The sequence below is a fragment of the Daphnia pulicaria genome, chromosome 4, assembly GCF_021234035.1.
Source record: "Daphnia pulicaria isolate SC F1-1A chromosome 4, SC_F0-13Bv2, whole genome shotgun sequence".
NCBI classification, from domain to species: Eukaryota; Metazoa; Arthropoda; class Branchiopoda; order Diplostraca; family Daphniidae; genus Daphnia; species Daphnia pulicaria.
This window is the reverse complement of record NC_060916.1, coordinates 10,862,253-10,889,813: the sequence shown is the minus strand read 5'-3', so window position 1 is coordinate 10,889,813 and position 27,561 is coordinate 10,862,253. Positions and strand designations below refer to the sequence as shown.

Below are 27,561 nucleotides of genomic sequence, written 5' to 3'. Positions count from 1 at the left end.
ATGAACATAGTTTATTTTTCTTCGTTCATTCAAGATTCTTATTTTACTATTCTTATTTATTATTATCTTATTATTATTATTGTTATTCTTTATTTTTCTTCTTTATTTAAAACTAACAATGGACAATAAAAAACGTAACCAATTTTGTTATCCCTATATAGGGCATGTTATTTTATCCCCTATAGGGCACGAATCGAAAAAAAAATTGCACGAAACACAAAAAATATAATGAAAGAGTATAATGAATCTAAAAATAATAAATGGAATATTTGTTAAATATAGTCATGACCATTGGCAATCCGTGAAAGTTTTTTTGTGATCCGTGCAAACGTTTTTGTGATCCGTGCATAGGCTTTGGTGATTTTTTTTTCTGAATTTTTTGTTCTAAATTTTTCTTTTCTTGACTAACTAATTGTTATACAAGTGAACGTGTATTGCTATTATAACATCTCTCCATTTTTTTGTTTCTTTTTCCATCAATGTATACATGATAAAAACATATAAATTTAATTAAAATACAGGATTTAATTTCTCTATCTTGATGTCAACACCAAGACAGTTCAACTTTACGAACAATATCTTTCACTGAAATGGGCTGGAACAACACACCACATTGGTCAGCAAGTATGTAATAAACTTTAACAAAATTGCAATTCAATTGATTTTATGAGACTGCATGAAAATAATGCTATTTTTTGTTTCACGTTATTAACCTTAACATTTTGTGGCATCAACATCCAATATCCATTGTTTTAGTAATAATTTATGTGAAATTTGTTAAAAATTGAAATACAAATTTATAATTGATTTTGTTTCAGGTTGATGACTTGATAATGTTTAAAAGTATTAAAACTAGTCAAATGAGGCGAAGCTTTGTTCTTGAAATCTTTACATTTTAACTTCAAGTTGGCTTTGTAATTTTGTATGATTAAACTTAATTAGATTATTATTTTCTTAACCTTTAATTAGAGCACACAATGTCTGTTCACAGCACACTCTTCTTAATTGATGTTAGTGCTCTTTTTGATGGCTGAAGTGATGTTCCGTATTTTCAAAGGTGCCTGTAATGAATTAGCAAAAATATCATGATGAAAATGTCCATCAATTTAATCAATTCTGTTATAATTCTAATTTTGAACATTATCCGATGTAAAAATCATCAGATATCTGAATGATTGTGTGTTGCACTGCAGCTCAGATGTCACTGTATATAAATAGAAATCAATAATAATTTTTCGATTTCAGTGTATATAAAGCATTCTATAGTCTGGTAGTCCTACCTTAAAAAAAGATTAAGATTGAATTCAATATCCCAAATATTTTCAAATAAATCACAAGACCAGCTGACTAAAAAGAATGCATCTGCATGACATCTCCAATGATCAGACTTTTCCAGTGCTGAAATTCTAAGAAAGATAAGCAAATGGTTCTCCTAACTGAACATAGAGAACTAACAAGATGTATTACATTAATGGGAAAATTTATCAACTCATTTACTTTTGATTCTTCTAAAGTATCTTTATGAGATGACTTGCAGCCAAGCGGAACAAGTTACTGTAGATGAAATTTTGACAGCATGCACAGCAGTTTTGACCCACGTATTCCGATGATTTCACCATGTTGAAATTACAAGGTAGATAATGGATTTCCAAAACTATTTTCAGCCTTACACACTAGGCCAGCAAGAGTCACGATATTGTTAAAATATACCGGTATTTTCAAATCCGAGGTAGTCTGTGGTATGAGATAGATTAATTTGAAAATTGTAATTTTCATGCTGAATCGCTTTTAAATTTTGCACATCGATATTTTACATTCAATAACCATGAGAAATTAATCATTAATACCTTTAATTATCACTTTGGTGAACGTCACGACCAGTAACCCATCTTTGCTGCGTTTTTTGAAACAGCATGGCGCGAGTTTCATTTCTCTCCCTCTCCCTGAATACAATCATTCTCATGGTCAATCAAATATCCGATTATTCGTTTTTTGGTCTAATTAGGACCACCAGTTCACCTAGAGAGAATTAAACTGATGAGGAATTTACCAACTAACTAACTGTTATTTCTACTACAGCAGACTACAATGAATTCAATTTTTGGTTGTTGGTGATTTGTTTGCATGGCCTACTGAAATATCGGCCCATCGGCTGGCTATCTCCCTGTCGCCGATTGATTTCATAGCCAGAGGGTCGTAAGGCTCTTTTATACATTCCTTATATCTGTAGTGTTTGTCGACTTCGTTGTAAGCGCTGTTTGTTTTTTATTATAAAACGTGGTGATGTCGTAGGATTCAACGTTTTTTTTTCTTCTATCTATCAATCTGACAGTTATCTCTTGATCGGTTAACGTGTTAGTTTAAAATGTTCTTTTGCAAAAATTATGGAATTTGCGGGAAATCTTTTTTGAAAAACTACCAGTTCCACAATCATTACAAAAACTGTTTAATTCACAGAATTTGTCCGATGTGTCCTTCACGACCGGTATTCAAATCTGAATCTGGGTTTAAAAGTCATGCAAAAATGCATCGTGTATGTTTTTTTCTTGTTTTTTTTTTATTTCTAATTTTTGTTGAGGGAAATTACTGTTTGTTGTGCATTAGTGTTACTATACATTTGTGTTTTGTGTCGTTGAATAATCTTTTAGGTGTTTGTTTTTCCCGAAATCATTCGTTATGGTCAAGAATTGGAGATGGCGTTGGAACCTGATTCAATTCTTACGGATGTGAATGTCTCTGAAGTTGCTGAAGTGGTTGTCGTTCGTGATGGAGAGGTCGATGTTGCTTTGCAATGCGATCGACGTGAAGTGAACGTCGGTGAAGATGAAGAGTTGGTCAGCGAAGTACCAGTCGGTCTTGTGGAGAGTAATGTGGCCCTTGTTTGTCATCAAGAGGTGGTCAGCGAAGTTCAAGTTGGCGTTTCGGCGGTAGATTCTCTTGTTCTTTGCAATGAAGAGGTGCCGTTCAGCGACGATCAAAACGGCGATGTGGAGGTTAATTTGGAGATGATGTGCGACGGAATGAGTGATAGAAGTGAAGAAATAGAGGACGGCTCCTTTGTAAGTGTTTTATTGTTGTGGTGTGTGTCCTTTTTTTCTGTATTGTTAATTTTTTTGAATGTTTTTTAGGCATTGGCTTTTGAGAAATTTTGCGAGGACTCTTCTAAGGTCACTAAAAATTTACGTCGTGAAGAAGAACGTTTTGTGGAGTTAAATCGACGTCTTGAGGATACTATTGAAATGTAATTATTTTTGTTTTGCTTTCGTAAATATTGAATTTACAACTGATGTACGCCTGCTTCGGACGCTTAATTTTTGTTTTCAAAAGTAAATGCAATAAAGTGATGAATCACACCTGCAATATCAATGATCACCAGTGTTTTTACCAACACTTTGGACCCAAGTGGAAGGAACACCTGAGTATCTATCAACAATGCTGGCCCAAGTGGAAGGCATCCCGGGGTTTCTCCCATCACGAATGGACCAAGTCGAAGGGGAAGAAGTGAAATAAGCGGATTTAAATGAAGATAAGAATATTGACATATAGGACGATCCATCATTTACTCACCAGGGAATTTTATTGCTTCTTACTACTTAGAAAATATAAGATGAAATGGAGAATAGGTGAAACAAAGAAATACAACGTTCGGAGAATATATTACGCATTAGATTAGTATTCAAGTCCAATCACGGGAAAGCTTTTTATTCATCTACAGCCCGATAGTCCGTCGTGCCAAAAAAGCAAAAGCTACCTGTTAGTTGTTGTTGTACAGTATCCTGAATGGAAACTTAGACAGCCGCTACGGGTTCTACATAGGATACTCGTAAGAACCACCTAGCGGCTGTCCCAGTTTTCATGCAAGATACTGTACTTAGTGCGTCGGAAAATTCAAAATAACCGGCATGGTTTTTTAAAGTTGTTTTCGCCTTCACTAGAGTGCGCTGATCTCAATAAGAACTTCGCTTAAAAAGAGGTGGAGACTGCGTAAAGACGAAAGCCCGGGAGAGATGGGGAAACTCTAGGCTTCAACTATTCAATCAAGTCGGCTATGTTTAGACACGCTGCAGAATTTGGAATGGAACACCTTATTAAGACAGCGTTGCAGAAGGAAAATATATTGATTATTAAAAGTCGTGTTTTTATATTCATATTTGACATTGGCATTGCTGTATATTCAGCCTGTAATCCTGTATCTCAGTCAATGAGGCGACAACGTCGTGAGCAGATAGTGGCCAACAGATAAATGCAAAGAATTGAATCCCATGGAATTTTTTCGTCGTTGTAGGGGAGGGATTCACAAACTCAAATGCATATAAATATTATTTCTTATCAAATTCTGAATAGCAGAGTTTTCAGCGGAGCTGCCTGAGCTACCAGAGCTACCGGAGAAAAATATTTTTTTTTACTGACCGTTTTCAAAAATGTATCAGGGAATTTTGATCATGCTGTTGAAATTTGGATTAATTTCCTCCCTGGCATCATGGGCAAAGAAGCAAGTGAAAAGAAGTCTCGCAACGTTGAGCAGCCACTGTTTCTGGAGGGGTTTGAAATGAAAAAGAACATTATTAAATGTAAATTTAAAAAAATATATATTCCAATCTTAGCCTACTAATGTTTCGCCACTCCATCGGCTCAGTGGGAGACGAGTTGATGGATGGATACGAGACCACGGCAGTAGGAGAAGCACCAGAAGAGACAGCAGCAGCAGGAGTAGAAGAAGTAGCAGCAGCAACACCAGGAAAGCAGTAGCTGTAATAATATCAGTGGGGAACCTGCAGCTAAAGCTGCCACCAAAGCTGCGGATATTCCTGTGGATAGTGCTGTGGATAGCGCTGTTTTTCATCTTCCTCTCCCTTTCCTTCTTCTTTATAACTTTGAAAATTGGTCTCTCCGTGGTTGTGAATTTTTGTGCTTACTTGCTGATTTGGCAGATCCAGCGTCCAAATAGGGGGAGGGGGGAGCACGGAATAGAGGACGGAAAATCGCACGGGCTCGCACTATACACCAAACATCTCGCGGATCACAAATAAAAAAATATATTGTTAAAAAAATAATTAAAGGAAAACAAAAAATACCTATTATCGCATTTTCTTACACTGTTTCATCCATACATCATAAAACACAAATGAGGAGGAGCTTGAATGTCTGGACTAGAGGAATATAAGAGTGTGGTGAACTTGAGTGAGAGAATAAGATGCGGAATGGAATTGTGATTAAATGCCTCCCTCGCCAAATATGCAAGGGCGAGAACAATTCTCACAGCGTGGGGCTACTGGAGGCGCTGAAAATAAAAAATATAAATGATAAAAATTTTAATTTTTTGCCCTTGCCAACAGACAAACATCGCAGAGTCTATCATAGACAGTCTGGGAGAAATGTAAAAACGTTTCATAAGATTGATTCGAATAACAGAAAACCAAGTTTTTCAACCTAGCAATGATGATAGTAACACCCTAGAACGGTACCAGATATCTCTTGGGCAAGAGCATTCATAATTCCCCTTTCAAAGTCGCAGTGCATCTTTTTCGGAACGAATTCTGTTGCATCTGGAAGGGCCGCAACCTTCATTTTAAGATGTGACAAAATCGATTTGTAAAGAGTTTTCCTTTTCCCACTTCACAAAACTGTGGCAAGAACAAAAGCCTACAATGAAGCCAGAAAATAGAAATAAATTTCTATAAAATACGCGAATAGAATCATGCATAAAAGAAAAACTTACTCGGCCAAAGATAAAGATTGTTATCACGATTACTTGTTTTATCCCATGTTGATGACTCGGCTTGGATCTAAAGGTTCCATTCATCCCCATTTCAAGGCACTGGTTGAAGTAAGGCAGCAAAGATGGACTTATGAAAATTGCAGCCTGTTGCGGGTTAAGATCTCTACTAGAAACAAGCCCAGCATAAAATGGCTTTGATCCATTTTTCACCATCCTAAAACGCAATGAATTTTTAGTTCAAACATAACTTAGAATGCAAAAAAAAATTTACTCGTTGTTTTTAACAAATAATTATTTTCTCAAATATATTGAGTATTAGCTGAAATTTCTCACTTTAGTCTTGGATTATCTTCAAGAAGAATATCTAGCTCAGAAAAAGTGGTTGGCAGTGTGGGAGTGAAACCACTTTTGTTTTGTGTCATGGTGCGCTGACGGCTGATAAAAGTGACATTGTGGCCAGGAAATCTGTAAAGGAAAACGAACACATGTTAGAGCTTTGATGTTAGGTACATTTAACTGCAATAATTTACCTTTAGATTGTTTAATCGTATATATTCCTGATGGTGCCAGCTTCAGTTGTTGTTGCCAATCTTAGAGCGGCCTTCAACCTCATATTGATAATGTCCAGATGACATGTTCCACAAGCAATCGAGTGTGAACTATCTCCAAATATGTACATTCCATTGTGAAATGTGAATGTAGCAGGGCAATAAGCTGGCCTGGAGAAGTTCATACACCGACCACTGTAAAATGAACACATGTAGTAAGTTAGCAACAAACAAAGTAAAATTTCATTTTAACGAACATAACCATTAGCATGCGTATGGAATATTTTCCAAGTTCGATTGAAAACCGTCACTCTCGAATTGCTAGTGTTACCCGACTCACGAGTATATTGCGCCATTACTGAAAATCTAAATGAGCATTGAAAAGAATGCAAACCGTAGAAACACTCCAGTTAATAGCTAGTTAAACCATGAAACGACCGTTGAAGCTTTGAAAATGACAGTCGTCTTTGAGAGACGAGAATCAAGAGTCAAGAGTACCATACGAGGAAAGAAAGTATATTTTAATTATCTGTCAGCAATGGCGTCTGCTTATGTGTGCTTTTTATTAACGGCGGAATTGCCACATTTCGCGCAAACTTTTCCACTTCCAGCAGCAACGGATGGACTCCCGTCAGAGCTATAGACTCCTGTTAAAATAAATAAGATATAATGTACTTGTGTACAGTACCCACCACAGGTATTGGATCACCCCGATCCAAAAGTGGTGTTTTAACCCGCGCGAGATAGACCTAACGGTGTCTCGCGCCGGAATTTTTTAAAAATACTTAAATGACCCCTACGACGTTCATTTTTTTTTATCGGAAAGATCAAGAACAAGACTTTATCTTTCTGAATTTTAATTTGTAAAAAGTATAGTGGTTATATGGGGAAATTGATCAATCACAAATATTTGATCACCCCCCACATGTGCTTCATTCGTTGTCCCTACCTGCGGCTATGCCGCCGGGTATGGGAGAGGGTGGAGGGGTGAAAAAGGGACCTCCTCATTTTAACGACGATTATATCTTTTAAGTGCCACTAGAGGCGCTTGATTACTCTTTTTCTGTCACCATCACAAGCAGACTATTCCTGACTGTATTGTTGTTTGTTTCCTCGATTCGCTCTCATTTCAAGCTTTGTGAATAGAAATAGTTGGGATTATTCATTCTGAGGTAAGTTTTTCGTTTGAATATGAAAGCCATTATATTAATTTGTGTATCTTTATAATAGCTGGGAAAAATCTGATTGATTTTGATATCACAAGAACGGTTACTGGTAAAAGTGTTAGCCAGAACCCATTATTTTTACGAGTGTAAGGTAAAATAACTTATTTTGTTATGAAGTAGGGCACTAATCTCACTTATAATTTCATGTTCTAGAAGAATGGCCAAGTGGATTTTCCTAGATGATGGTGTTACAGCCATCCATGATGAGACAGGGGAAGTGTACAAGTTCGAGCCAACAGTAAAATGCAATGGGCAAGGGCAGGCTACTCAAAATGTAACGAATGACTCTTACAACTTGAAAGCGAAGCAGGAGAAGCCTTTGGTTACAAATACTGTGAAGTCTGTCACTTCAGATCCTGTCAAAAAATAAATTAAGCTAATTTCAAATGACCCAGCTAATTTTTGTTTTCTAAGTTTAGTTCGAGAAAGGAATGTAAGAAATTTTAAAGATTAGAGTTCAATATGTGTATTAGAATCTGGTGTGGCCACCTTTCGCATCAATTACTGCTTGGCAGCGGGATTTCATTGTGTTAATGTATTTTGAAAAAGTTGTGTTCGAAATGTTATCCCAAGCCATTTGCAGATTCACCCACAAAGAATTTTTGGAGGTGTTGCACATTTTGCGGATTTTAGAATCAACATGATCCCGAATTTGCTCGATTGGGTTTAGGTCTGGACTCTGTGGTGGCCAAACCATACGGATGACTTCACCTTCATAAAAAAAATATTAGATTTTATGAAGGAGAAGTAATAAACATAACGAATTACACACCAGCGTTTTCTTTCCTTTCTAAGTACCTCCTACAGAGTTTAAATGCATATTTGGGGTCGTTGTCTTCTTGAAAGGTGAACCCCCTACCTAAAAGCCTCTTTCCACCAGGAATTACATGTCTAATCAAAATTTGGTGGTATACCTGATAAAAAGGAAAATTTATTAAATAAATAAGACGTTTGGGTTGGAGGGAGGATCGTGTTTGACAAAAAGTTACCTTCATGTCCATTTTTCCTTCAATTCTTTTTAGTGGTAGTGCGCCTTTGCTTGATATCGCTCCCCAAACCATAATGGAACCGCCACCATGTTTAACGGTTGGCTGTAAGCAATATTTTGAGTACCTTTCTCCTTCAAATCTACGGACGAATAAGCGGCGCTTATTTCCGAATATCTCAAATTTACTTTCGTCCGAAAAAAGTACTTGGCTCCATTGTTCATTGGTCCAAGTTACATGGTCTTTCGCAAATGCCAACCTCTTTGCAACATTTGGCTTTCTCAATAGAGGCTTTTTGGCTGCCACACGTCCTTTTAATCCCCAATCCAATAAACAACGGCGAACAGTGCTTTGAGAACATGTTTTTTTTCTGGCTATGTTGAACTCTTCAGTTAAGAAAGGCAAAGTTTTTGTTCTATCCCTCTTACTAAGAATTTTGATAAAGCGCTTATCCGATGATGACAGAGATTGAAAGTTTCCGCGTCCACGTCTGTCCATGTTTGAATTGGTTTCTTTAAATCGATTGATAGTATAGATAACAGTGCTGTAAGGATGATTTAATGATGCGCATACTTTTCTTATCGACTGTAACATCTTATAAGAATGAACAATCTTCGCTCTTTCTGATATGCTTAACTGTTTTCTTTTACCCATGACGTGCTAGTGATCGAACCAACATTCGGCTAGAAACTGATCGGTTTTCAGAGAGTTCACCTTTTTTCCTTACAAACAATTAAGAGGTAGGGTAAGAAAAAGTTCAGAGGAAGGGTAACAAAGTTCACGAAACTAAAAAGAAAGAATTTTGCAAACGAGAAAATTATTCAAATAAAAACACCCGTAGGGGTATCAGGGAAACGATTCCATAAAATATGAAACTCAAAAAAAAAAAAAAAAAAGAACACAACAAGCCTGAGATAAATTTTGAAATTAGCTTAATTTATTTTTTGGCAGGATCTGAAGTGACAGACTTCACAGTATTTGTAACCAAAGGCTTCTCCTGCTTCGCTTTCAAGTTGTAAGAGTCATTCGTTACATTTTGAGTAGCCTGCCCTTGCCCATTGCATTTTACTGTTGGCTCGAACTTGTACACTTCCCCTGTCTCATCATGGATGGCTGTAACACCATCATCTAGGAAAATCCACTTGGCCATTCTTCTAGAACATGAAATTATAAGTGAGATTAGTGCCCTACTTCATAACAAAATAAGTTATTTTACCTTACACTCGTAAAAATAATGGGTTCTGGCTAACACTTTTACCAGTAACCGTTCTTGTGATATCAAAATCAATCAGATTTTTCCCAGCTATTATAAAGATACACAAATTAATATAATGGCTTTCATATTCAAACGAAAAACTTACCTCAGAATGAATAATCCCAACTATTTCTATTCACAAAGCTTGAAATGAGAGCGAATCGAGGAAACAAACAACAATACAGTCAGGAATAGTCTGCTTGTGATGGTGACAGAAAAAGAGTAATCAAGCGCCTCTAGTGGCACTTAAAAGAGATAATCGTCGTTAAAATGAGGAGGTCCCTTTTTCACCCCTCCACCCTCTCCCATACCCGGCGGCATAGCCGCGGGTAGGGACAACGAATGCAGCACATGTGGGGGGTGATCCAATATTTGTGATTGATCCATTTCCCCATATAACCACTATACTTTTTACAAATTAAAATTCAGAAAGATAAAGTCTTGTTCTTGATCTTTCCGATAAAAAAAATGAACGTCGTAGGGGTCATTTAAGTATTTTTTAAAAATTCCGGCGCGAGACACCGTTAGGCCTATCTCGCGCGGGTTAAAACACCACTTTTGGATCAGGGTGATCCAATACCTGTGGTGGGTTCTGTATATTGTTGATGACACCAGTGATACAAAAGAAACATTTGAGACACACATACAATACACAGAGCACATACACCGTTACCTCACTCCACGAGAACCTAGACAAGAAGAAGGAAAAAGGAAGCCCCCCCCCCTTTTCTAAGATGACTCCCTCCCACGTTGCCAGACTTAAAGAAAAGCCTGGTGTCGTCACTTGCTCTAAAGAAGGGGAAGGGGGTAAAGCGGGTTTGCCAAATGGACAGCCGTTTCTAATGGTCGCTTCACGGCTGTGTTGGTTTCCCCATCCTGGTTTTAGGGTAAAAGTAAGCCGATTTCGAAACTTTAAAAAGCGCCTCTAGTGAGTGTGTCAGCTACAACGTCCAGTTACTTTTGGGAGCCTAGATGGCTCTTTTTAACGTTTCCACTTCACAATTCTGACAGACCCGCCCTAAAATCTCTGAAAATCGGTTTACTTAAACGAAAAAAAAATGTGAAGAGGAAAAAAGAAGAAAAATCTTGACTCACACCCCCATCATCAAATCACGTCACTGGCAGCACCGCGATGTTCCACCACCCCTTTCCCCCTCCCGTATTATGTATGCAGTATAATATAAAGAGATATATATTAAGACTCTGCTTCTGCTACTGCTCCATCACGATATATATAGAAAAAGTATAGGCCGGAGAATGGGCCACGTTTTCTCGATCTCAAAAGACTTGAAGAGCGGCCCAGGCCTTTAAAATCATTAGCCAACGCAAACAAGAAAGGCGAAACTTATTGTGCCCCATTGTGGGATGGGGGGGGGGGGGGGGAATTTCCAGCTGGACAATGCAATAAATGCAAACAAGACCCAAATAGAAAGATAGGGGGGTCAAGAGAAGGCGCTAATCAATTCGATGAAAAGGCCGGCGATTCACTACAAAGAAAATTTATTACAAATCTTTTACCTGGGGCCTAAAGTCACGTGATTGTTGGTGCATTAGTACTGGGCAGTCAATAACCAATGGGAGCAGATCACGTGATCGGCAACAGCCAATAGAATGCGTATCCTTGAAAACGATTTTTCATTCTTTTACCACGTGGCGGTAAAAAACTAGACTGCTTCGAGCTAAACGCGACACCTTGCGCGACACAGACGAAATGACAGATTTTCCCCGCATCTATTGGTTCCCCCGATAACGTAATCTATACTCATTGGTTAAAACCGACCATTGCTTACGCACCAAGAATCACGTGATAAATAGGCCACCTCTTGCGTTTTAGAGGTGGGCCACGGAGGCCAAACTTTAAACGTGAATAACTCGTAAAGTAAATTTTTCCCAGGTATAGTATGATTGGGGGGTATATTTTTTTTCTCTTATTTTTAGTATGTTTTATTATTTTTTTTATTTTTTTGCGCCATCCCCTATTAGAAAAAAGGACTTTTTAACGATTTCCAAAACAGATAGACTCAAGAGTCGCATGCACAAACGAGCTCAAAAAATGAGACTTTGTTGATGATAATGAAAATACATGTGAGCCATTTTGTTTCCCGTCTCGTTTCAAGTCTGATTGTAACGAAGAAGAGAAAAACTTGTAATGAAAACTTGCTTGAAATTTTCACCTTCCCCTAGAAAAAGTTGGTACCATAGCAACGAATGTGATGATTAGCTCTCCTCGTTATGAAATTGATGAGCTACTCCCGACTCGTTAAAGACGGAAGGAGAGAAAAAATCAACTATGATCGTGTCGCTCAGCTTTTAATAAACGACTTTTCTCGAAAATCAGGTTTATATAATACCTGAGTAGTAGGCTTGTTGGCCAAATGAGCTGGCTGCTGCTGCCTTGCTAGCACGGCTGGTCTAATATCCGTCTATACGACGTTTGTTTATCCATTTTCCGTCGTGTCTATTTTTCGTAGAAAAAGTACGACGATACTACGTACTTTTCACGTCTTTCTTCGATGTTGTGATCTTGTCTACTTTGTATGAATTTTTACTGTCTAATAGACGTAATATTTTCACATAAACTGGATCTACTTTCTCTAGCTACAAATTACGTCCATGAGATGACCAAAGTGGACGATAAACGGACGGACCTAGTTTGGACGTCCTTTGGATGCAAATATACGTCTAGTTTTGTTTAAGTTCATTTTAGTACAACAAATGGACGGCCAATGGACAAACACCAGAATCAAAAAAGCTAAAATTGTTATATCAGTTGATAGAACTCGCCTGAATTCACCATGTGAAAATTAGAAATTTCCATAAATTTATGTTTTAAGCTAAGTAACAATAAAACAGTAAAATTTAAATGAACCAAAAATTTATTTCTATATCTTTTTTTATTTTACTTCTTTAATCCTATTCCTTATTTAACGTGAATGTAATTAGCTGTTAATTTGTTTTATTTGACAATATCTAAGTTATAAGATATGGATCATAAGTTTGATAAGTATTAAAAAGGAGCGGCTAGCCTAGTGGATAGAGCGGTGGATCGCGATGCGGAAGGTTGAAGGTTCAATACCAAGGAAAGTCAAATCTTTTATCTTCGTTGTAAATCTATCGTACGTTATACGTGTTACGGACGTCCAAGCTACGTCCGAAATGGATATCCTATAGACGTTAAAAATCTACGTAGAAAGATGTGACATTAGGATGGACATTCAACGTACCATGGATAACCAAAATGTATATCCAAACGTCGAAAATGGATAGCAGGAATACGTTGTTGAGATGTAAGCATGCTAGCAGGGTGCTGGATGAGCGGATGGAAATAGGAATGCAGATGATATACGGGATGAAATGTCGTGACATTTGGGGCCTTTGTGTCGCCAACCAACGACGACGAATGGTGGTGGTGAAGGTGGGGGATGTGATGGTGAAACAGTTCCGTTTTCATGTCCAACGGCTGAGGCGACTCTTACGGCCGGAGCAGAGGAGACGATCTATTGTCTATCGGTGACGGAGTCCGCGGCTGAATGTCCAGTCCCAAGATTGCGCTCACCAAATTTCAAATAAGGTTTCATTATAGTCGGCTCGTGACGGTGGAGGTGGTGACGATCCGATGATCCGCTAATCGGATCGCAACTGACGGAATCTTCCGCCACTTGCTCCGGCTCTTCTTTCGTCACATCCAACATGACTAGGACAGGCCTGTAATATCACTTTAAATTTAGAAATAACAAAAATCCGCTACTTTTACATTCTTAATTCAACGGCGGGAAATTTTAATTTTTAAATTTAGCGCTTTGGAAAAATGAATAGAAAATGTCAAATTTCACTCAATCACAGATTGCAAAATTGACACACAGAGCACACACGCTGTCGGGTATATACATGTGTAGGGGAGACTGGAGTAAAACGGGACGGTTTTCGTTTGCCCCCTATATCTCCCCAACTAATCATTTAATTTCTTTAAAAATTTTTTTTTATGTATTCCCTATTGTAATGTACCCCCCATATTTTTTTTATAATTTTATAATAAACCATTTCCCCATAAAATCCCTTTAAAGTTTACTCAGATTTATGGGAGGAGCCTATTTTTTGGGGTAAGTGAGGACACTGGGGTAGGTGGTAAGGGACGTCCTCCGTTTTCGCCTTAAAATTCATTAATAAAATTTAAAAAAATTTAAAAAGTGTTCCACTGCATAGACTCTTTGAGTTTATAAATGTTTCAATTAAATTATTGTGTTAATGAACCTTTTTTCTTATATATACAAAAACCCTTATGGAGCAGTAGGACATCCTGCGTTGCTAGGTCAGGAAATCGAGCCTCTTAAAAATGCTGTACGCTGATTGGTCCGTAACTGTCCCATTTCAGGCAAAAACAGCTGTCCCGATTTCCCGATTACGACTCTTTTTTTAAAAGTTCATACTGTCTAAATGAATTGATCTAAAATTCTAATTTTTGTTTTAAACGATCAAGAAATGAATCAGCTTCATTTCCATATTAAATTTACATGCCATTAGCGTTTATTTCTTTCTATAAACATAAAATGGCGGAGACAAAAATTTCTAAAAAAAAACCGTTTTTTTAGTTTTGTCAATAACTCATGCAGTTATTGACAAAAATCAACCAAATTTTATGCCAAAGTAGATTATACAGATTTACATAACATACTAAAAAAAATTAAAGTTTTATTAACATCTTCTATTTTTCCCCCCACTGTCCCTTTTGACCCGGTGTCCCGTTTTACTCCAGTCTCCCCTACACTCTAACCTTGCCGGATAAGATCTAGGCCCAGTCGAGTCCATATCTATCAACTATATATCTATCATAAAAGTTTTGGGTGGGGAGAGAGAGAAAGAAAGGTGGGTGGGTGAGGGGAGTGATTTGTTATTCAAGAGAGAAAAAGGAGAAGCTCTCCTGAGTGTGCACACATACAGCATCACAAGAGCAGAGACTGCGAGGGCGGGGCCAAAGTTACCCCCGATCCTTATGTGTGTGTGTGCGGAATAAAACACGGTCCAAGTGAGCAGCAGCAGCCGGCAGCCGTAAATATCGTCGTCTGGATATTTATAGCAAAATCATCCGTCGTCGTTGTGTTCCCATAGACGAAAAAAAAATAAAAAAGATTATTCAATCGCAATGAAAATTGTTTGAAATGTAATTGTAATTTAGTATATTGGCACCGATACACACATGTTGATGTTTCAATAAGACACTTGATGATTTCGCGAGTCGGATTAAGGCAAATTGGGCAAGTGGAATGGATAGGTGAAATAAATTCAGGTCAGTTGACGCGTCGAGAAAATTCGGAGGGTTTGAAACATTTTTGAAACCGGCGCGTCATTCAAAAAAAGAAAGAAAACAGGAACACGAAATGCCTCGGTATTTCAAGGGATAACATAACATGGCGATGGGTACCGTATCGAAGGATCAGCAGAGGAAAAAGACCAAAAAGTTTAAACAAAAAACACGAAAGAAAATATTAGCAGGAACGGAGGGAATGTTTATGCGGATGTCGACTAGATTGAAATTTAAAAAAAAAATTATATTATGCTCGTTGATAAAGTGAACTTACAGAGGGGAGGCGGATATACTTAGCCAATGAATGGACCGGGTAGAAAAAAAGAGGTTATTTAAATAGATCATCATTTTCTTCTTCTTTTTGTTTGTCTGCAACATACACACACACACACAAGACGTCAGCCATTTGGGAGGCCTTCCGTACCACGTCTCGGTGGGGGGGGGGGGGATTTGATAAAAGGGGGTATTTCAAACTGGAACCAGTTCTTTAAAGTTTCTCATTCGAATCTGCATAAAAGAAGAATAATAAATCTATACACAAGAAGATCTTACCATGAACGGCGTGAACTGACACTCTCATGAACGGCGTGAACAGAGTCATTAGAAGTCTTTCCACAATCCACAATTCGACGGAATTTCCACCATTTCGCTTGTGGAAATGATTATCAATCGATATGAATGTGTACAATCGGGAAAAATCGTTACATTCCGTTCCGCCGATTGAAACCGCTAGATGGCGCCATGCAGTTGTATATTATTCAAGTGATTTGTAAAATAAATAGCACTAGTCGAGTGCTATTATTTTAGGGGGTCATTTGGCGTTCCGTACATTACATTAACTGTAACTTTTTCTCTTTCATAAACAACTTGGTTATGAGAATATGTTCCCGGTTAATTGGTCCATTGAACAAGCCAATCACGTTTGAGGAAACAGCTGTCAAATCGATTTCTCTTAATAATTTCAATAAAACTACTTTCAAATTAATATAAATTGTTACAATAAAATTCAATAACTACAAAAAAGATGGGTAACGCCATCTAACGAAAGATAAATCCATTCCGTTACACAAGCGAAAAAAGAACTTAAAAAATAGAAATGCGGCGATTTAAAGTCGTGGGAAAAGGAATATGTTAACACGGAACATTCAAAACAAAAAAAGAAAAGGGTGAAAACAAAGAAAGTCACCCGAGAAAAAAACAAAAGAATTAAAAAAGAACTCGCCCAGGCGCCTACAAATGATGCGCGTCACGACGTCGTTGGAACCATCCAGGTCGCCGCCCTTGAGCCGCCACCTTCTTCCCCCCACTTCCTCATCATCATATCACGCAAGAACAAAAGAAAATGAGTCAAAATTGAGGGCGCGCGCAATTCGAATCAGATGAAATTGAAGACGGTATTGCGCCGCAAACCCAGGAATTTCAAACATTCACGGCGCCATTCAACTCGATTTGAAACAATCGTAAAAAAATAAGAAAGTACCACACCACAGAGTACCTTCTCCGTCTCCATTACGAGCAACTATCACAAATAATGCCAAGATGATATCGGATATGTTATTCAAAGCAGAGATTCCCAGACCAAATCAGACCCGGGAATGTTCACACATCAAAGCAGAGCGGCCTACGTTCGAGATTCCTTTCAAAACAACTTTTTCGACGTCATGCTTTTATGAATAACAATCGAAACTTTAGATTTATTTACCTGCACGTCCGTTCCACCCCCAGAAGAAGAAAAAGGGAAAATAGCTATTCAGACATTTGCAAGAGTCCGGCTCCTAGTCCGAACCCATAGCCTTTAGGTCCAAACTGTTTGCCATAACAGCCTGAAATGAAAAGTTATTATTACATTTCATTTGGAGAGAAAATAAATAATAACCAAATACTTTTGCAGTAAATTTCGCCTTCGCGTTCACACAGCGACGTCGATTCGAGTCGCTTGTTGCACGACAGGCAGGTAAAGCAACTCTTGTGCCAACAGGAACCTCCGCCCATCATTTTCTCCGCCATTAAAACCACTTTGCCTGTAAAATAAACAAGTGATAAATGAGTTTTTTTTCCTCTTGACTAATGTTATTTTCAGACACAAGTACCACATCGGCGACAGTCGATCCTCGAGCCGAATTTGCTGTATACGTTTCCGTTCGTCTGTTTGACGTTGACTCCTCCATTCGCCAGAAGTGGGGCTACGTGAGCTTGTGCCAATTGCGGGATATTCGATGTTGGGGGTCCGTTCTGTCAAGGGTCCGCATCCGTGATTCATCATATTTTCGAGTGGACACGTCCCATGATTCATGAAAAAGGAAAATAAAACCCAAAAATGGTTTTAAGGAAAACTGAGAGAAAATAAAAGAGACAATGTAAATATTGGTACAATGTATCCGGTTCCGTCGTCCATAGAAAGGACTCCAGCTCCACCGCCACCGTAACCGTAACCTTTGGGTCCAAAATTTCTTGCCGTAACAGGACCTGCAGAAGAGCTCGTCGTCGTGCTCGGTCGCGTTCGTGCGGTCCAACATCTTTTTGCGGTTGGCTGCGTTGTTGTTGTTGTACATATCACAAACACAAAAAAGAATAACCGTTGAAACAACACAGAAAAATTGAATTTTTGGGGAAATCAGAAAAAAACATGTCCATTCAGGGCAGAAATAATAAAAATTCACAACATCCTTCCATCGGAAATACAATGAGCTAATTGTCCTTCAGAATTGAAAACCCATCGAAATGGAGGGATACAAGAACTGCATATGGAATAGATTGAGAACCTTGATCAAAACACAGACCCACCAACGTGAAAAGGCATTTCGGGTGAAGGTAACCGGTAATGAGATCAAACAGCGAGATCAAACCCGAGATTTCCCGTCAGGACATTCAATTGAATTACACGAGACATGTATGGTGGGTTGTTTGGCAAAAGTCTTACTCAACAATCCGACAACCAATTCTACTTCTGTTTTCACGTTTGTTCTTCATCACACACACGCGGTGTGTCGAAAAGGACCGAATATATACATATCTCTAATCAGTGGTTTACCATCTTTTTCCCACACAAAAACCACTGGCGAAGAAGTTGACAACTCTAGCAGACGCTCGTCACGTGACCAAATATACAACACGAGGCAAAATTCCTCTTTTCAAACGTCCAACACATTATTTCCAATTCGAATTCATTTTAATAATTTCTGAGAGAAAAATTTTATCAAGAAATGGACGACAGCAGACGACCACTTGTTAGCGCCACCTCAAAGAATTTTTCAACCCCCTCCCCTTAATGAAAATAGTCTCTGACTGGATAGAATAGAAAATGTGGGAAAACAGAAATTGTACAATACCTTATTTTTCTTTCCGATTTTTCTAGATGCAAAACGTCGGTTTTCTTCTTCTCTATAATAACGGTGGTAGAAAAAATAGAGTCACGAGTTGTTCGTTTCGCTTCGCTCGAGTGTTTGTCGATGTCGACCCAGAGACACGGCCGAGCCAATCCATTTTGAAAATTCGGACTGAAACTGGGGGGGGGGAGTGGGCAAGGACGCAAGGTTGCATGAATTTGAACAAGGTGTGAAGGTGGATCATAAACTCACTGAATTCAGAGTTATAATAAACTAAACTAATAAGTCTATGCAAAAATAACATGTAAAGTTTGAAATATTTCCATTTGACCGAAATATAAAATAAGAAAAAATTTTCTTTATCAAATAGATCACTCTGCCATATCTGACAACGTCGCAGGCTAAAAGTAAAATTTTGGACTGTTCCATTCGTTTTCCCGCTTCTTTCTCTGACATAACTCCCTCCCGTGACGGGCAGGGCCCGGTAGTCTAAAAAAATTACCGCTACCGCGGTAGCGGTAACTTAAAAAAGAAAAATTTATCGCGGTACGGTACTACCGCGGTAGCGGTAGTCGTACTGCGGTAGTATTTAATTCTTTTGCAAATGAAAATGTTGAAATGTTTCAAATCCATTTCAAGCGGAATATAGAAGAGTTTATATACTTTCATTAAAAATTTTCTTTTTAATTTGGATCTAAAAACCCATTCCTCAGTGGCAATCACGATTTATTTTGATTAATGAATCAAAATCAGAAATAATTTTTTTGAAGTCAATCAAAAAATTCAATCAAATATGTTTTGATTTTGAAAATACATTTTTTTTTAAATTTATCTTGGCAAAAAGATTCTCATTTGTATGATTTTCTCGTCTTGTTACAATTTTATTATTTATCCGGGATTCACTGTGTTTTAAACCGTTTAAATCACGAATTAAATTAAACATCCTTGCATGATTTAAATCTTGTAATTAAATAAATTTGAGTTAATTTTTGATTTAATTTAACGAAATGGTTTAAAATAAAAAATCATTCAAGAAACTGCTCACTGGTACAATAGATCTTTCCAGCAAGGCAGAACAAACCTTCCAACCATGCGGAGTACGGAAGGGCGACGTTTTATTTCAGAAGCCGTGAACGCGTGCGCGTGCTTCTGGAAAACAAGCGTTTTTTTCACTCAAGGCGCTTATACGCCGCTCATATTTAATTCAAGTTGACCTACAATGTCATGAAATTTCATTCGCAAATGTCAATTAAAAAGTTTAAAAATGGATAACTATGATTGTTTGGCCTAAAAACGTGAAAGATTGGTGATCCAACAGAGGCCTGATGAATTGCTCCAGAAAAATTAGACGCCATCTATTGTTTTTCTATTGTGTTATACAAAATCAGCGCTAGATGGCGTGGAAAACTACCGCTACCGCACGGTAATTTGAAAACTAACGCGGTACTGCGGTAGAGTTAAGTCGTGCGGTACTACTGCGCGGTTCTACCGCTACCGCACGGTAGTACCGCGGTAGTAAGTTCACCGCAGTGATCCAGCCCTGCTCCCGTCAGTCGTACTTGTGTTTTTAACAACAATTTTAAGCAATGGATTCAGAACAGGAGTTTTACCATTCCTTTGCCGACATCTCCGTGCACGTGGCAGAAGCCCTTGTTGGTTTAGCTGCAGTTGCTGTAGGAAAATTTGTAGTTTGGCCCCCACTGCAGTATGTCCTACGGGAAAAATTTGATTGGCCAAAGCCAAAGAGTAAGTTTCCTTATTTGTGCCCTAAATTTTAAAATCTTTTTTCTAAATCTTGTTTCTCATGCAGGGTCCAAGAAACCGCAGAATGATGTTGAGATGGGGAATGCTTCTGACGAAGCTGGTGGACAAAAGAGAGCCAGGTGCTGGTGTGAACACGAGGATTTTTGTTCAAAAATCCAACCGCAAGAAGAGCTTTCAGGAGGCAAGCAGGTGTATCTGACTGTGGTAAGTTATCACCTTACGCAATCCCCCCTCATTGCCCCAAATTTTTTTTAATTTATCGTGTTAATTATTTACAGAAAGAAAAGGTGGTTCTATCTCAATTGGCCAAGAAAATTGAAGAAGAGGAAGATCTGCCGGGAACCAGTTCCCAATGATGGGGCCATTCCACGACTGAGATGGAAGATAAGGAATGTTCAAACATTACATTTGTATTTTCAAGAAGTTAGCTGCAATCGAGGTTCCTTATCAATAAAAATTTTGAAAAGTATTTGTTTGTTGTTGTATATTTCATTCATAATTGATTTCATCTCACATCTCATTTCATCTCACATATGGCAGTTCATTTTTCATAATCGAAATAATCTTGCATGAGCGTCTAAGTAATCTTTCTTTTGGTTCGGGACTGAAGATCCACTTTAGTTAACTTGCCATTGTACCTGATTTTGAAAGCAAAAATTTCAATGGATTTCTTTAAAATGACATCAATTTCACTTACCATAGTCCCCTTTCCATATTTTCTTCCATGTTGTAGTTTACTAAACCCTTTGACTATTTCAATAAAATTTCTTGTTTAAAAACTCAAATTAATTTTATCCTCAATGAAATTGAGATTCAAGTCAATATTAACATGAGTCGATGTTGACTATGTTGAAGTGTGAATACGTCATTGCCATAACCGTCATCTTCTCCTCTATTATAACGTAATTTCAATTTGAATATAATAAAAAGTATTAATAAATGTTGTAATGAAATTAGTATTTAAGACCTGAGTGGAAAACGCCAACTAATTGGACGATAGGTGGGGCAGCTTTGGGATAGAATCTTTATCGGGAGATTGTATTTGTCGGTATTTGTATTCCTCCCGCGACCACAAGGTGTGCTGCTTCCGCCTTCCAGCTGTCAACTAATTCATTCTGTCGTCTGCTGGTGCAACTGTTTGCAGTTATTCGAGACTTCCGAGTTTTTTTCCAAGATTTACTTGTTTATTCCATCAAGTTAAAGATGAACCAAAACAGCTGTAAGCCATTAATTTTTTTCCCCACTTGATGCATTGATGCATCACTTAAAAATTTCCATTGAAAAATTTAACAGTAATTGGAGTGAATTTAAGAAGAACACTGATGTTGTCCCCTGGTCAACAAGAAATCCCTCCTAAAGTTACACAAGGAGCAAACCGAACTGAAATGGAACTAGGTGTGAGTGAAAAGGAGAAAACCGATCAAGCTTTCATGAAAGTGTCATTTGAAAGGTACATCTCCCAAATCCTTTCCTCAACAGAACTAGAAGCTCACGAAGAAAGATTGAAGAAGATAAATGAAGAAGCTCGTAATCTTTCCAAAGATGAATGGATGTATCCTTCAATTGAGAAGCTTCTTGGAAATTGGAGTCAATGATTAAAATCTGAACAACTTTATTTTTTCACCTACATAATACAATTAAACTTCCTTGTGATCAACAATCAATGTATACTCAATTTTTTGACTTGGTACTCTTAACATTTTCACCCAACATTCTTGCATCGATTTGTAACCCTTGAACAAGACTGTAAGCAGGTGTATCTTTCAAACAAACATCTCCTTGAACACAACCTATCCAAAGTAGGGGAGAAGCAGCTTCAGGCATGTACAACTGAGAAGCACGTGGGGGTTTCCTGGAAAAAAAAAATCATTTGGTTGGGGTGAATAAAATTTTTTTAGTGTCATTATAAATTTTACCCTGTATTGAAGTTGGCTGAATAATGAACATTGACTTGTTGCTGACTGCAATTGTGAAGATACAGAGTTACTGGTATAACACACAACCTATTAGAAAAATATGCAATGATAATGAAGTGATGAAATTCCAAAAAATTATTGAAACACTTGTTTTTAAAGAACTAGGCCTACTATGTAGACCCAACTTACTTCTGTTGGTCAAAATCATGAAACACTTTTGTTGAATACTCCATGGAGTAGGAAACCAACTGCTGATGTGATTTCAAACTGGTTTCTGGCAAACTTGAGCTAAAAGGAAAAAAGACAGTTATAAGGAAACAGTTACTCAGCAGCATAAATTTAAAGTTAATTGAACAGTTCTAACCTTGCTATATCTTAGGAATTCCAACCAAAGTAATGTTGCCCTTCTATGAGTAAAGTACCAAATCCATCTTCAGAAGCTTGCATAGCCTAGTCAAGAAGAAAACAAATTAGATCGTTGATTTAACTCAAAATGTTGTACAGTATAATATTTTACCGTCCAGCACACAACCAGAGTTGTGTCGGGTGTAGTTTTCTGAAATTCTTTAACGAATGATCGGTATGGGTCGAGTTGGAAATCGACAGCTCGTCCATGGCTTGGTAATTTTAGCACAACACTCTCGTTGTATTCTCTCTTTTCAGTTCCTCGGATGGCCAATAGCACCCCAATGAGGCTTTCTTGTGGATGAAGTACTCCGTCTAAACAAGACAAAACACGTTGTTATTTGCTTTAAAGAAGTTCAGTAATTATAGCACCTGGAATTGTTGACTGATCAGAACGCAAATGCCATCGATTGCTAAGAAGAGCCACCTGCGAAACTTCAATACCACTAAGAGATGTGTCATCCGCCTGTAGACAAATACACCCCAATATTATTTTCTGAAGTATCAATCGTTTCGTGAAATTTAATTGAATTACGTCTCTGAGGTTCCGAACTTGGAGTTGAACGGCCAATGTTTCAGTGCGATCCTCCCCACTCGGAACTCTTTGAACCCAGGCACCGAGGCTCAATGATGAAGAGACAAAGATTTTCGAACAGTGGCGAAGTAGACGATATCTTTACAAAGAAATTATAAGTCAATTAATTCGCATCAATCAAATTTTAATTTCCGATTACCTGGCTTTTATGGCGGGATTAGTAGAGAAAAACATGAGATCCAATGATGTTAACCCAACGTTTTCGGTGCCTTTCAACCACATTTTAATTGATTTTTGAGTGGGATGCCAACGGTAGAGTGCAATTTGATCATTTCGAACATTTTTGCACTCAATGCGGGGAAGGTCGAAAGCGAGGTGTAAGGGATCGTTGGAAGCGATAATAATATTGGCAACGGGTACACTAGGGCAAATGTTGGAGAGTTCAACCACCACTGGCCGAATTTCTCCGCTAAATAGAAATTCAGGTAAGGAGTTGAACAGCACTTGCAATTTAGGCATATATGCGTGGCCCGACTTGGATCGAGAGTCTTTTGTCAGAAGCATATACTTTGCCATGACGTTCCTGTTGGGTCGCATTTAACCTCGGGCCCTGCAAGCTTAACATTACTCGCCCTAAAGCAAAATTTCAGTTTAAATTTGACGAAAATTAACCAACATAAAATACTAGTAAACTTACCTGACACTGACGATACTAATCCAACTACTGCTGCCGAAGGCTCTACATTGACTGGGCGAAGGTCAAAAGCGACTCCTTCAATGGTCAGCATTCCCTCTGCTTTGGGTTTCACGTTCAAAACAACCTAATTTTTACCGCAAAACTTAATATTAGCATTGCTGCAATTGAGCTGCAAACAGAAACAAATTAAACCTTATGTGAAGAAGAAGGATTCAGTACAATCCTTGGTAAAATGTAAGTGGTAACCAATGGATTGTTGTTTGTCATGAGTAGATTTGATAGGTTGCCGTCCGCTCCAGAGAAGTTCCACACTAGACGAATGTCACATAATAGGACAGGAATGCGCAAGGGGTTGGTCAAAGGTAATTCTAAACTAATGAGGTCTAAAAAAACCATGAAATATAAATTAGAATTTATCTTCTAAAACCGAAAAATTAATTTCTTTTACCATCACAATACGTTTGTAGATGAGCCGTATTGTTGGTCGTATTAGAAAATAGAAGATTGGTAGGCCGGAACATGGCATGAGTTGTGCCAAAGGCCGACTGCACCAGTTTCTCTTCCATATTGGCCCACCTATACAACACAACCATTCCATTATTGATGATTATTTTAAAAATAGTTAAGTGACAAACGTACTTTGCGTGATGAACTTCGTCGTCGTTGAAGGTGACATGTGAGGCCTCAGACACGGGCGGACAAATGTTTTCCGTGGGATCTTTCGTGTCAACTAATACTCTGATCTGGTTGCTATCGATCACAGGCAGGGGTAACACTGGAAGTGAAGTTGACGTTTTGATTTCTTTTTCTCGGTGTTTATTTAAGAACTGTTTAGGTTTAAAAAAATTTATGAAATATCATATTGCAAAAAATTAATTAAAAACCAGTTACCTGGTGAACTTGAATGAATTCATTTAAATAGGCGGTTTGCTGAGCGGCAGTCTGCAAATAATCTGGCTTTAAAAGAGCACCCAACGCATGACAAGCTGCTTCAATCTGTTGTGGATTTAAGCATTGTCGCCCTACTGTGTAGTGTATGTGATCTTCAGCTAAGCTCCAACCATGCCCTTTATACACCTGGAACAAATTTGACTGTGAGGAAAATCTGGGAAGATAAGTGGCTTAAAGGACATACTTGCAAAGCGAGTTGATAAGCTCGAGAAGCGTGGCGCTTTTGCCCCGACTTGCCAAACCGATGACCAGCCAGAATCATGTGGAAGGCGTATTTGCGGATGAGGGGCACCATGTTCGGTTTGGCGGCATCTACACATTAAGACCAAAATCGGTTTATTTATTCTTTTAAAGTTTCAATCTTCTGACATTTAAATTACCGCCAGATGACGAATTTGGTTAGACGGCAGATCGAAGAAAACAAAGGGCAGCTTGTTCTAGAAGGACGGCGCTCCGTAAATCGGTGTCTTCACTGGTAAGTCGAATTAGTTGTAGAGCGGCGTCACTGTATTGATTCGTCGTTTAAGTCACTCAGATGCCAAAATGGCGCAGCGCGTGCTCCAATACGGCATCCTGTAAAAAGGAAACACTAAAATTTTGCTGAATGGCATGACTCGTTTGATTAAAACGGACTTGCAAGTTTGCAGATACGTGGTCAACGCTTTGTCGAAGTAGTGGAACGGGATGGTACGATTATGAGTTTATGAACATTCTGCAGGAAGACGGAGAGTGCAGCCATCTCCATGGCTCCAGCATAGTGAAGCCAAGCTTGATTAGCTTCAAAGTCCTTTTTGGCAGAATGATAGGAATGATAGGCCAATTCATAGTGACCTAGAAGAAATGCTAAATCGCCTACGCGTCGAAGCTGTAGCTGGACAGACTCGGGATGGTAGTTGTAAAACATTCCATAAAAATTTAAGTCCACTCTAAAAATTTAGTTTTATTAATATGCTTACTTCACGGCAACAGTCTGAGTTGTTTGGAGACCAGCGGGTCGGCTACTACCGAACCAACGTTTGGTGGCACTTAGCAACGATCGATGAGTATTTTTTCGAGCTGAAGCCTAAAAAGTCGAAGAAGGAAAGAAATGTAAAATATCCTTTACTTGAAAAAAAAAAAAAAAAATACTAACACAATTTTTTGTGCTTTACAGGTACTGGAGTATATACGTCGTATGGATTCACTGACATTTTCTCAAATATTACAAAAGTCTGACATTTCAGCAAAAAATGAACATCAGTTGGCCATGTGATAAGATGATTTCAGCCAAGTTGAAATTATAGGCTAGCTTACCTGTTAATTCAAACACAAATATTTTACATAAAGTAAACTTAAGGACAAAAAAAGAATTGCCATTTTCATTACTATAATGTGATTGATAACCATTCATACAGCGACACATTTTTGCTCAGCGTCTCGGAGAAAATGGGAGAAATCCCGTCACTCACAAATATACACTCGGCCTTCTGGTGGTCGCAGTTTTTAATTTAGCCAACTAGCGGCATCCGATGGATTCCTTTGTATCAACGAATGACTGGATTGCTTTCAGAAAGCGCAACATCCTACTCCTGAATCATATAGACATAGGAGTTAACAAGAAATGAATGGAATAATTACAAAATTTATAAGGAATTATTTTTTCATTCATTTAGCAATCAAGTGAAATTATCATTATAGGATGGTTGAAAAACTAAGCAGTTTATAATAGAAAAGAATTCCAAAATATTCACCAAGTGAAAATTCCAGTACGTTACATTTCCTGAAGAGAGAACATAATGGAATTTAGACTATTAAGTGAATGAAAAAGTGAGTTGGCTTTGCAAATTGTTAAATGCATGTGGGAACCAAATCTTGATCATAATTGAGTAAGCTATACAAAAAAATAGGTTTCAATTTCTCTACCATGAGCATCTGGTTGCCCACTTGCATTTTACAAAGAGATAGGGAAGGAGTGATCAGGCTATCCTTTTGGTGAGGTGTGGGCTAGAATTTGTCTTTAGAATGGGAACTCACCCATAAACAGTCCATCCAGCAACGACTGGAAAACAATGCTTTGTCAGAAAGGTTTCCTACCTAATTACGCATTTCCATCCTTAAATATCACAGTAAATAAAATAATTTTAATCAAAATAACTACCTTACAAATAAAATTTCCTTAGTTTTGGAAGGCAAAACTTGGATTGGACCATTTTATCTCTATTATCAAAAGTGCCCAGGACAGACGAAACCTTAAGTTGAAGATATTATCTGAAAATATTGAGTCAAGAATGAAATAAGAATCTAAATAGCGTGTAATCTATTAAACCATTTAAAGTTTATCTAACCCAAGCTTACGAATAAAGACCAAATAATAAAATATACCATAGAAGAAAACTCTTCTTCACACTTTACTGCCAGTCAAGTTCTATTTTAAGTTGGTTGAAAGGTGGCATGTTAAAATTGAAATGCCAGACAGATTCTAATAGGCATAGTGCTATCACAATATTATCCACGAAAAATATAACAATTACCAATTCACTAAGATAAGAATTATCATCAGAATCTCTGTCACACCACAATCCGCTTCTACCAACATCCAGCAAGCCAGCCGGCGACCATTTTTAATTAGGACTGAAACTGAGGGGGAGTGGACAAGGTTGCATGAATTTGAACAAGGTGGATCATAAACTCACTGAATTCAGAGTTATAGAAAGTAAACTAATAAGTCTATACAACAATAACATGTATAAAGTTTGAAATATTTCCATTTAACCGAAATATAAAATAAGAAATGTTTTTCTCTCAGTCGGACAAGAGAAATACCAGTAGACGAATTGAGTCAAGTTGAATCAAAACAATGCAAGAGTGCTACCTTGCGATGAATCAGAAAATTTCCGCACGTTATCATTGCCACTCAGTTTCCACAACCAGATTGAAATGTACGAAAAATAA

The 27,561-nt window shown here is 37.9% G+C and overlaps 3 protein-coding genes and 4 long non-coding RNA genes across 18 annotated transcripts; 3 read left to right on the top strand and 4 right to left on the bottom strand.

Moving 5' to 3' along the window:
- The first annotated feature begins 7,341 nt into the window (after positions 1–7,341).
- LOC124337397 lies at positions 7,342–7,867 on the top strand. Its single transcript, XR_006917320.1, has 3 exons — positions 7,342–7,439; positions 7,498–7,584; positions 7,647–7,867. It is a non-coding gene; the product is annotated as an uncharacterized LOC124337397 (long non-coding RNA).
- Positions 7,868–9,394: 1,527 nt separating this feature from the next.
- LOC124337396 lies at positions 9,395–10,326 on the bottom strand. Its single transcript, XR_006917319.1, has 3 exons — positions 9,841–10,326; positions 9,696–9,782; positions 9,395–9,633 (listed from the first exon to the last, which is right to left on the bottom strand). It is a non-coding gene; the product is annotated as an uncharacterized LOC124337396 (long non-coding RNA).
- Positions 10,327–15,400: 5,074 nt separating this feature from the next.
- Positions 15,401–17,926, bottom strand: LOC124337701 (cysteine and glycine-rich protein 2-like). The gene is made up of 6 exons (XM_046791735.1): positions 17,918–17,926; positions 17,408–17,566; positions 17,127–17,268; positions 16,920–17,057; positions 16,739–16,859; positions 15,401–15,543 (listed from the first exon to the last, which is right to left on the bottom strand). The coding sequence occupies exons 1-5, from the start codon at positions 17,924–17,926 to the stop codon at positions 16,783–16,785; spliced, it is 525 nt and encodes a 174-aa protein (XP_046647691.1). The 3' UTR covers positions 15,401–15,543; positions 16,739–16,782.
- Positions 17,927–19,990: 2,064 nt separating this feature from the next.
- Positions 19,991–20,577, top strand: LOC124337457. The gene is made up of 3 exons (XR_006917385.1): positions 19,991–20,108; positions 20,173–20,330; positions 20,405–20,577. It is a non-coding gene; the product is annotated as an uncharacterized LOC124337457 (long non-coding RNA).
- A 41-nt stretch (positions 20,578–20,618) lies between these two features.
- On the bottom strand, positions 20,619–21,181 carry LOC124337431. Its single transcript, XR_006917359.1, has 3 exons — positions 21,094–21,181; positions 20,824–21,018; positions 20,619–20,764 (listed from the first exon to the last, which is right to left on the bottom strand). It is a non-coding gene; the product is annotated as an uncharacterized LOC124337431 (long non-coding RNA).
- Positions 21,182–21,196: 15 nt separating this feature from the next.
- On the top strand, positions 21,197–21,786 carry LOC124337286. Its single transcript, XM_046791392.1, has 2 exons — positions 21,197–21,345; positions 21,420–21,786. The coding sequence occupies exons 1-2, from the start codon at positions 21,330–21,332 to the stop codon at positions 21,719–21,721; spliced, it is 318 nt and encodes a 105-aa protein (XP_046647348.1). The 5' UTR covers positions 21,197–21,329; the 3' UTR covers positions 21,722–21,786.
- LOC124337080 (trafficking protein particle complex subunit 8-like) lies at positions 21,722–27,227 on the bottom strand. Of its 12 annotated transcripts, none has more exons than XM_046791110.1 (22): positions 27,141–27,227; positions 26,768–26,877; positions 26,644–26,703; positions 25,996–26,198; positions 25,763–25,923; positions 25,587–25,693; positions 25,264–25,510; positions 25,011–25,203; positions 24,815–24,942; positions 24,571–24,756; positions 24,319–24,506; positions 24,128–24,255; positions 23,872–24,062; positions 23,680–23,803; positions 23,182–23,615; positions 22,983–23,121; positions 22,820–22,913; positions 22,560–22,762; positions 22,407–22,492; positions 22,232–22,330; positions 22,043–22,129; positions 21,722–21,978 (listed from the first exon to the last, which is right to left on the bottom strand). In XM_046791110.1, the coding sequence occupies exons 9-15, from the start codon at positions 24,923–24,925 to the stop codon at positions 23,494–23,496; spliced, it is 1,050 nt and encodes a 349-aa protein (XP_046647066.1). In that variant the 5' UTR covers positions 24,926–24,942; positions 25,011–25,203; positions 25,264–25,510; positions 25,587–25,693; positions 25,763–25,923; positions 25,996–26,198; positions 26,644–26,703; positions 26,768–26,877; positions 27,141–27,227; the 3' UTR covers positions 21,722–21,978; positions 22,043–22,129; positions 22,232–22,330; positions 22,407–22,492; positions 22,560–22,762; positions 22,820–22,913; positions 22,983–23,121; positions 23,182–23,493. The 12 variants fall into 12 exon arrangements, with proteins under 12 accessions (XP_046647066.1, XP_046647074.1, XP_046647077.1 ...); XM_046791118.1 differs by having other exon boundaries at positions 25,264–25,501; XM_046791121.1 differs by having other exon boundaries at positions 26,079–26,198.
- Between the last annotated feature and the right edge of the window lie 334 nt (positions 27,228–27,561).

Coding starts and splice junctions, on each gene's coding strand:
- LOC124337701 (XM_046791735.1), bottom strand. Junction 17,058..17,126: donor GATCGACTGTCGCCGATGTG/GTACTTGTGTCT, acceptor TTTATTTTACAG/GCAAAGTGGTTTTAATGGCG. Junction 16,860..16,919: donor AGGCGAAATTTACTGCAAAA/GTATTTGGTTAT, acceptor TTTTCATTTCAG/GCTGTTATGGCAAACAGTTT.
- LOC124337080 (XM_046791112.1), bottom strand. CDS start 24,925: ATGGTGCCCCTCATCCGCAAATACGCCTTCCACATGATTCTGGCTGGT. Junction 24,757..24,814: donor CTTATCAACTCGCTTTGCAA/GTATGTCCTTTA, acceptor AATTTGTTCCAG/GTGTATAAAGGGCATGGTTG. Junction 23,616..23,679: donor ATTAGTATCGTCAGTGTCAG/GTAAGTTTACTA, acceptor ATTTTGCTTTAG/GGCGAGTAATGTTAAGCTTG.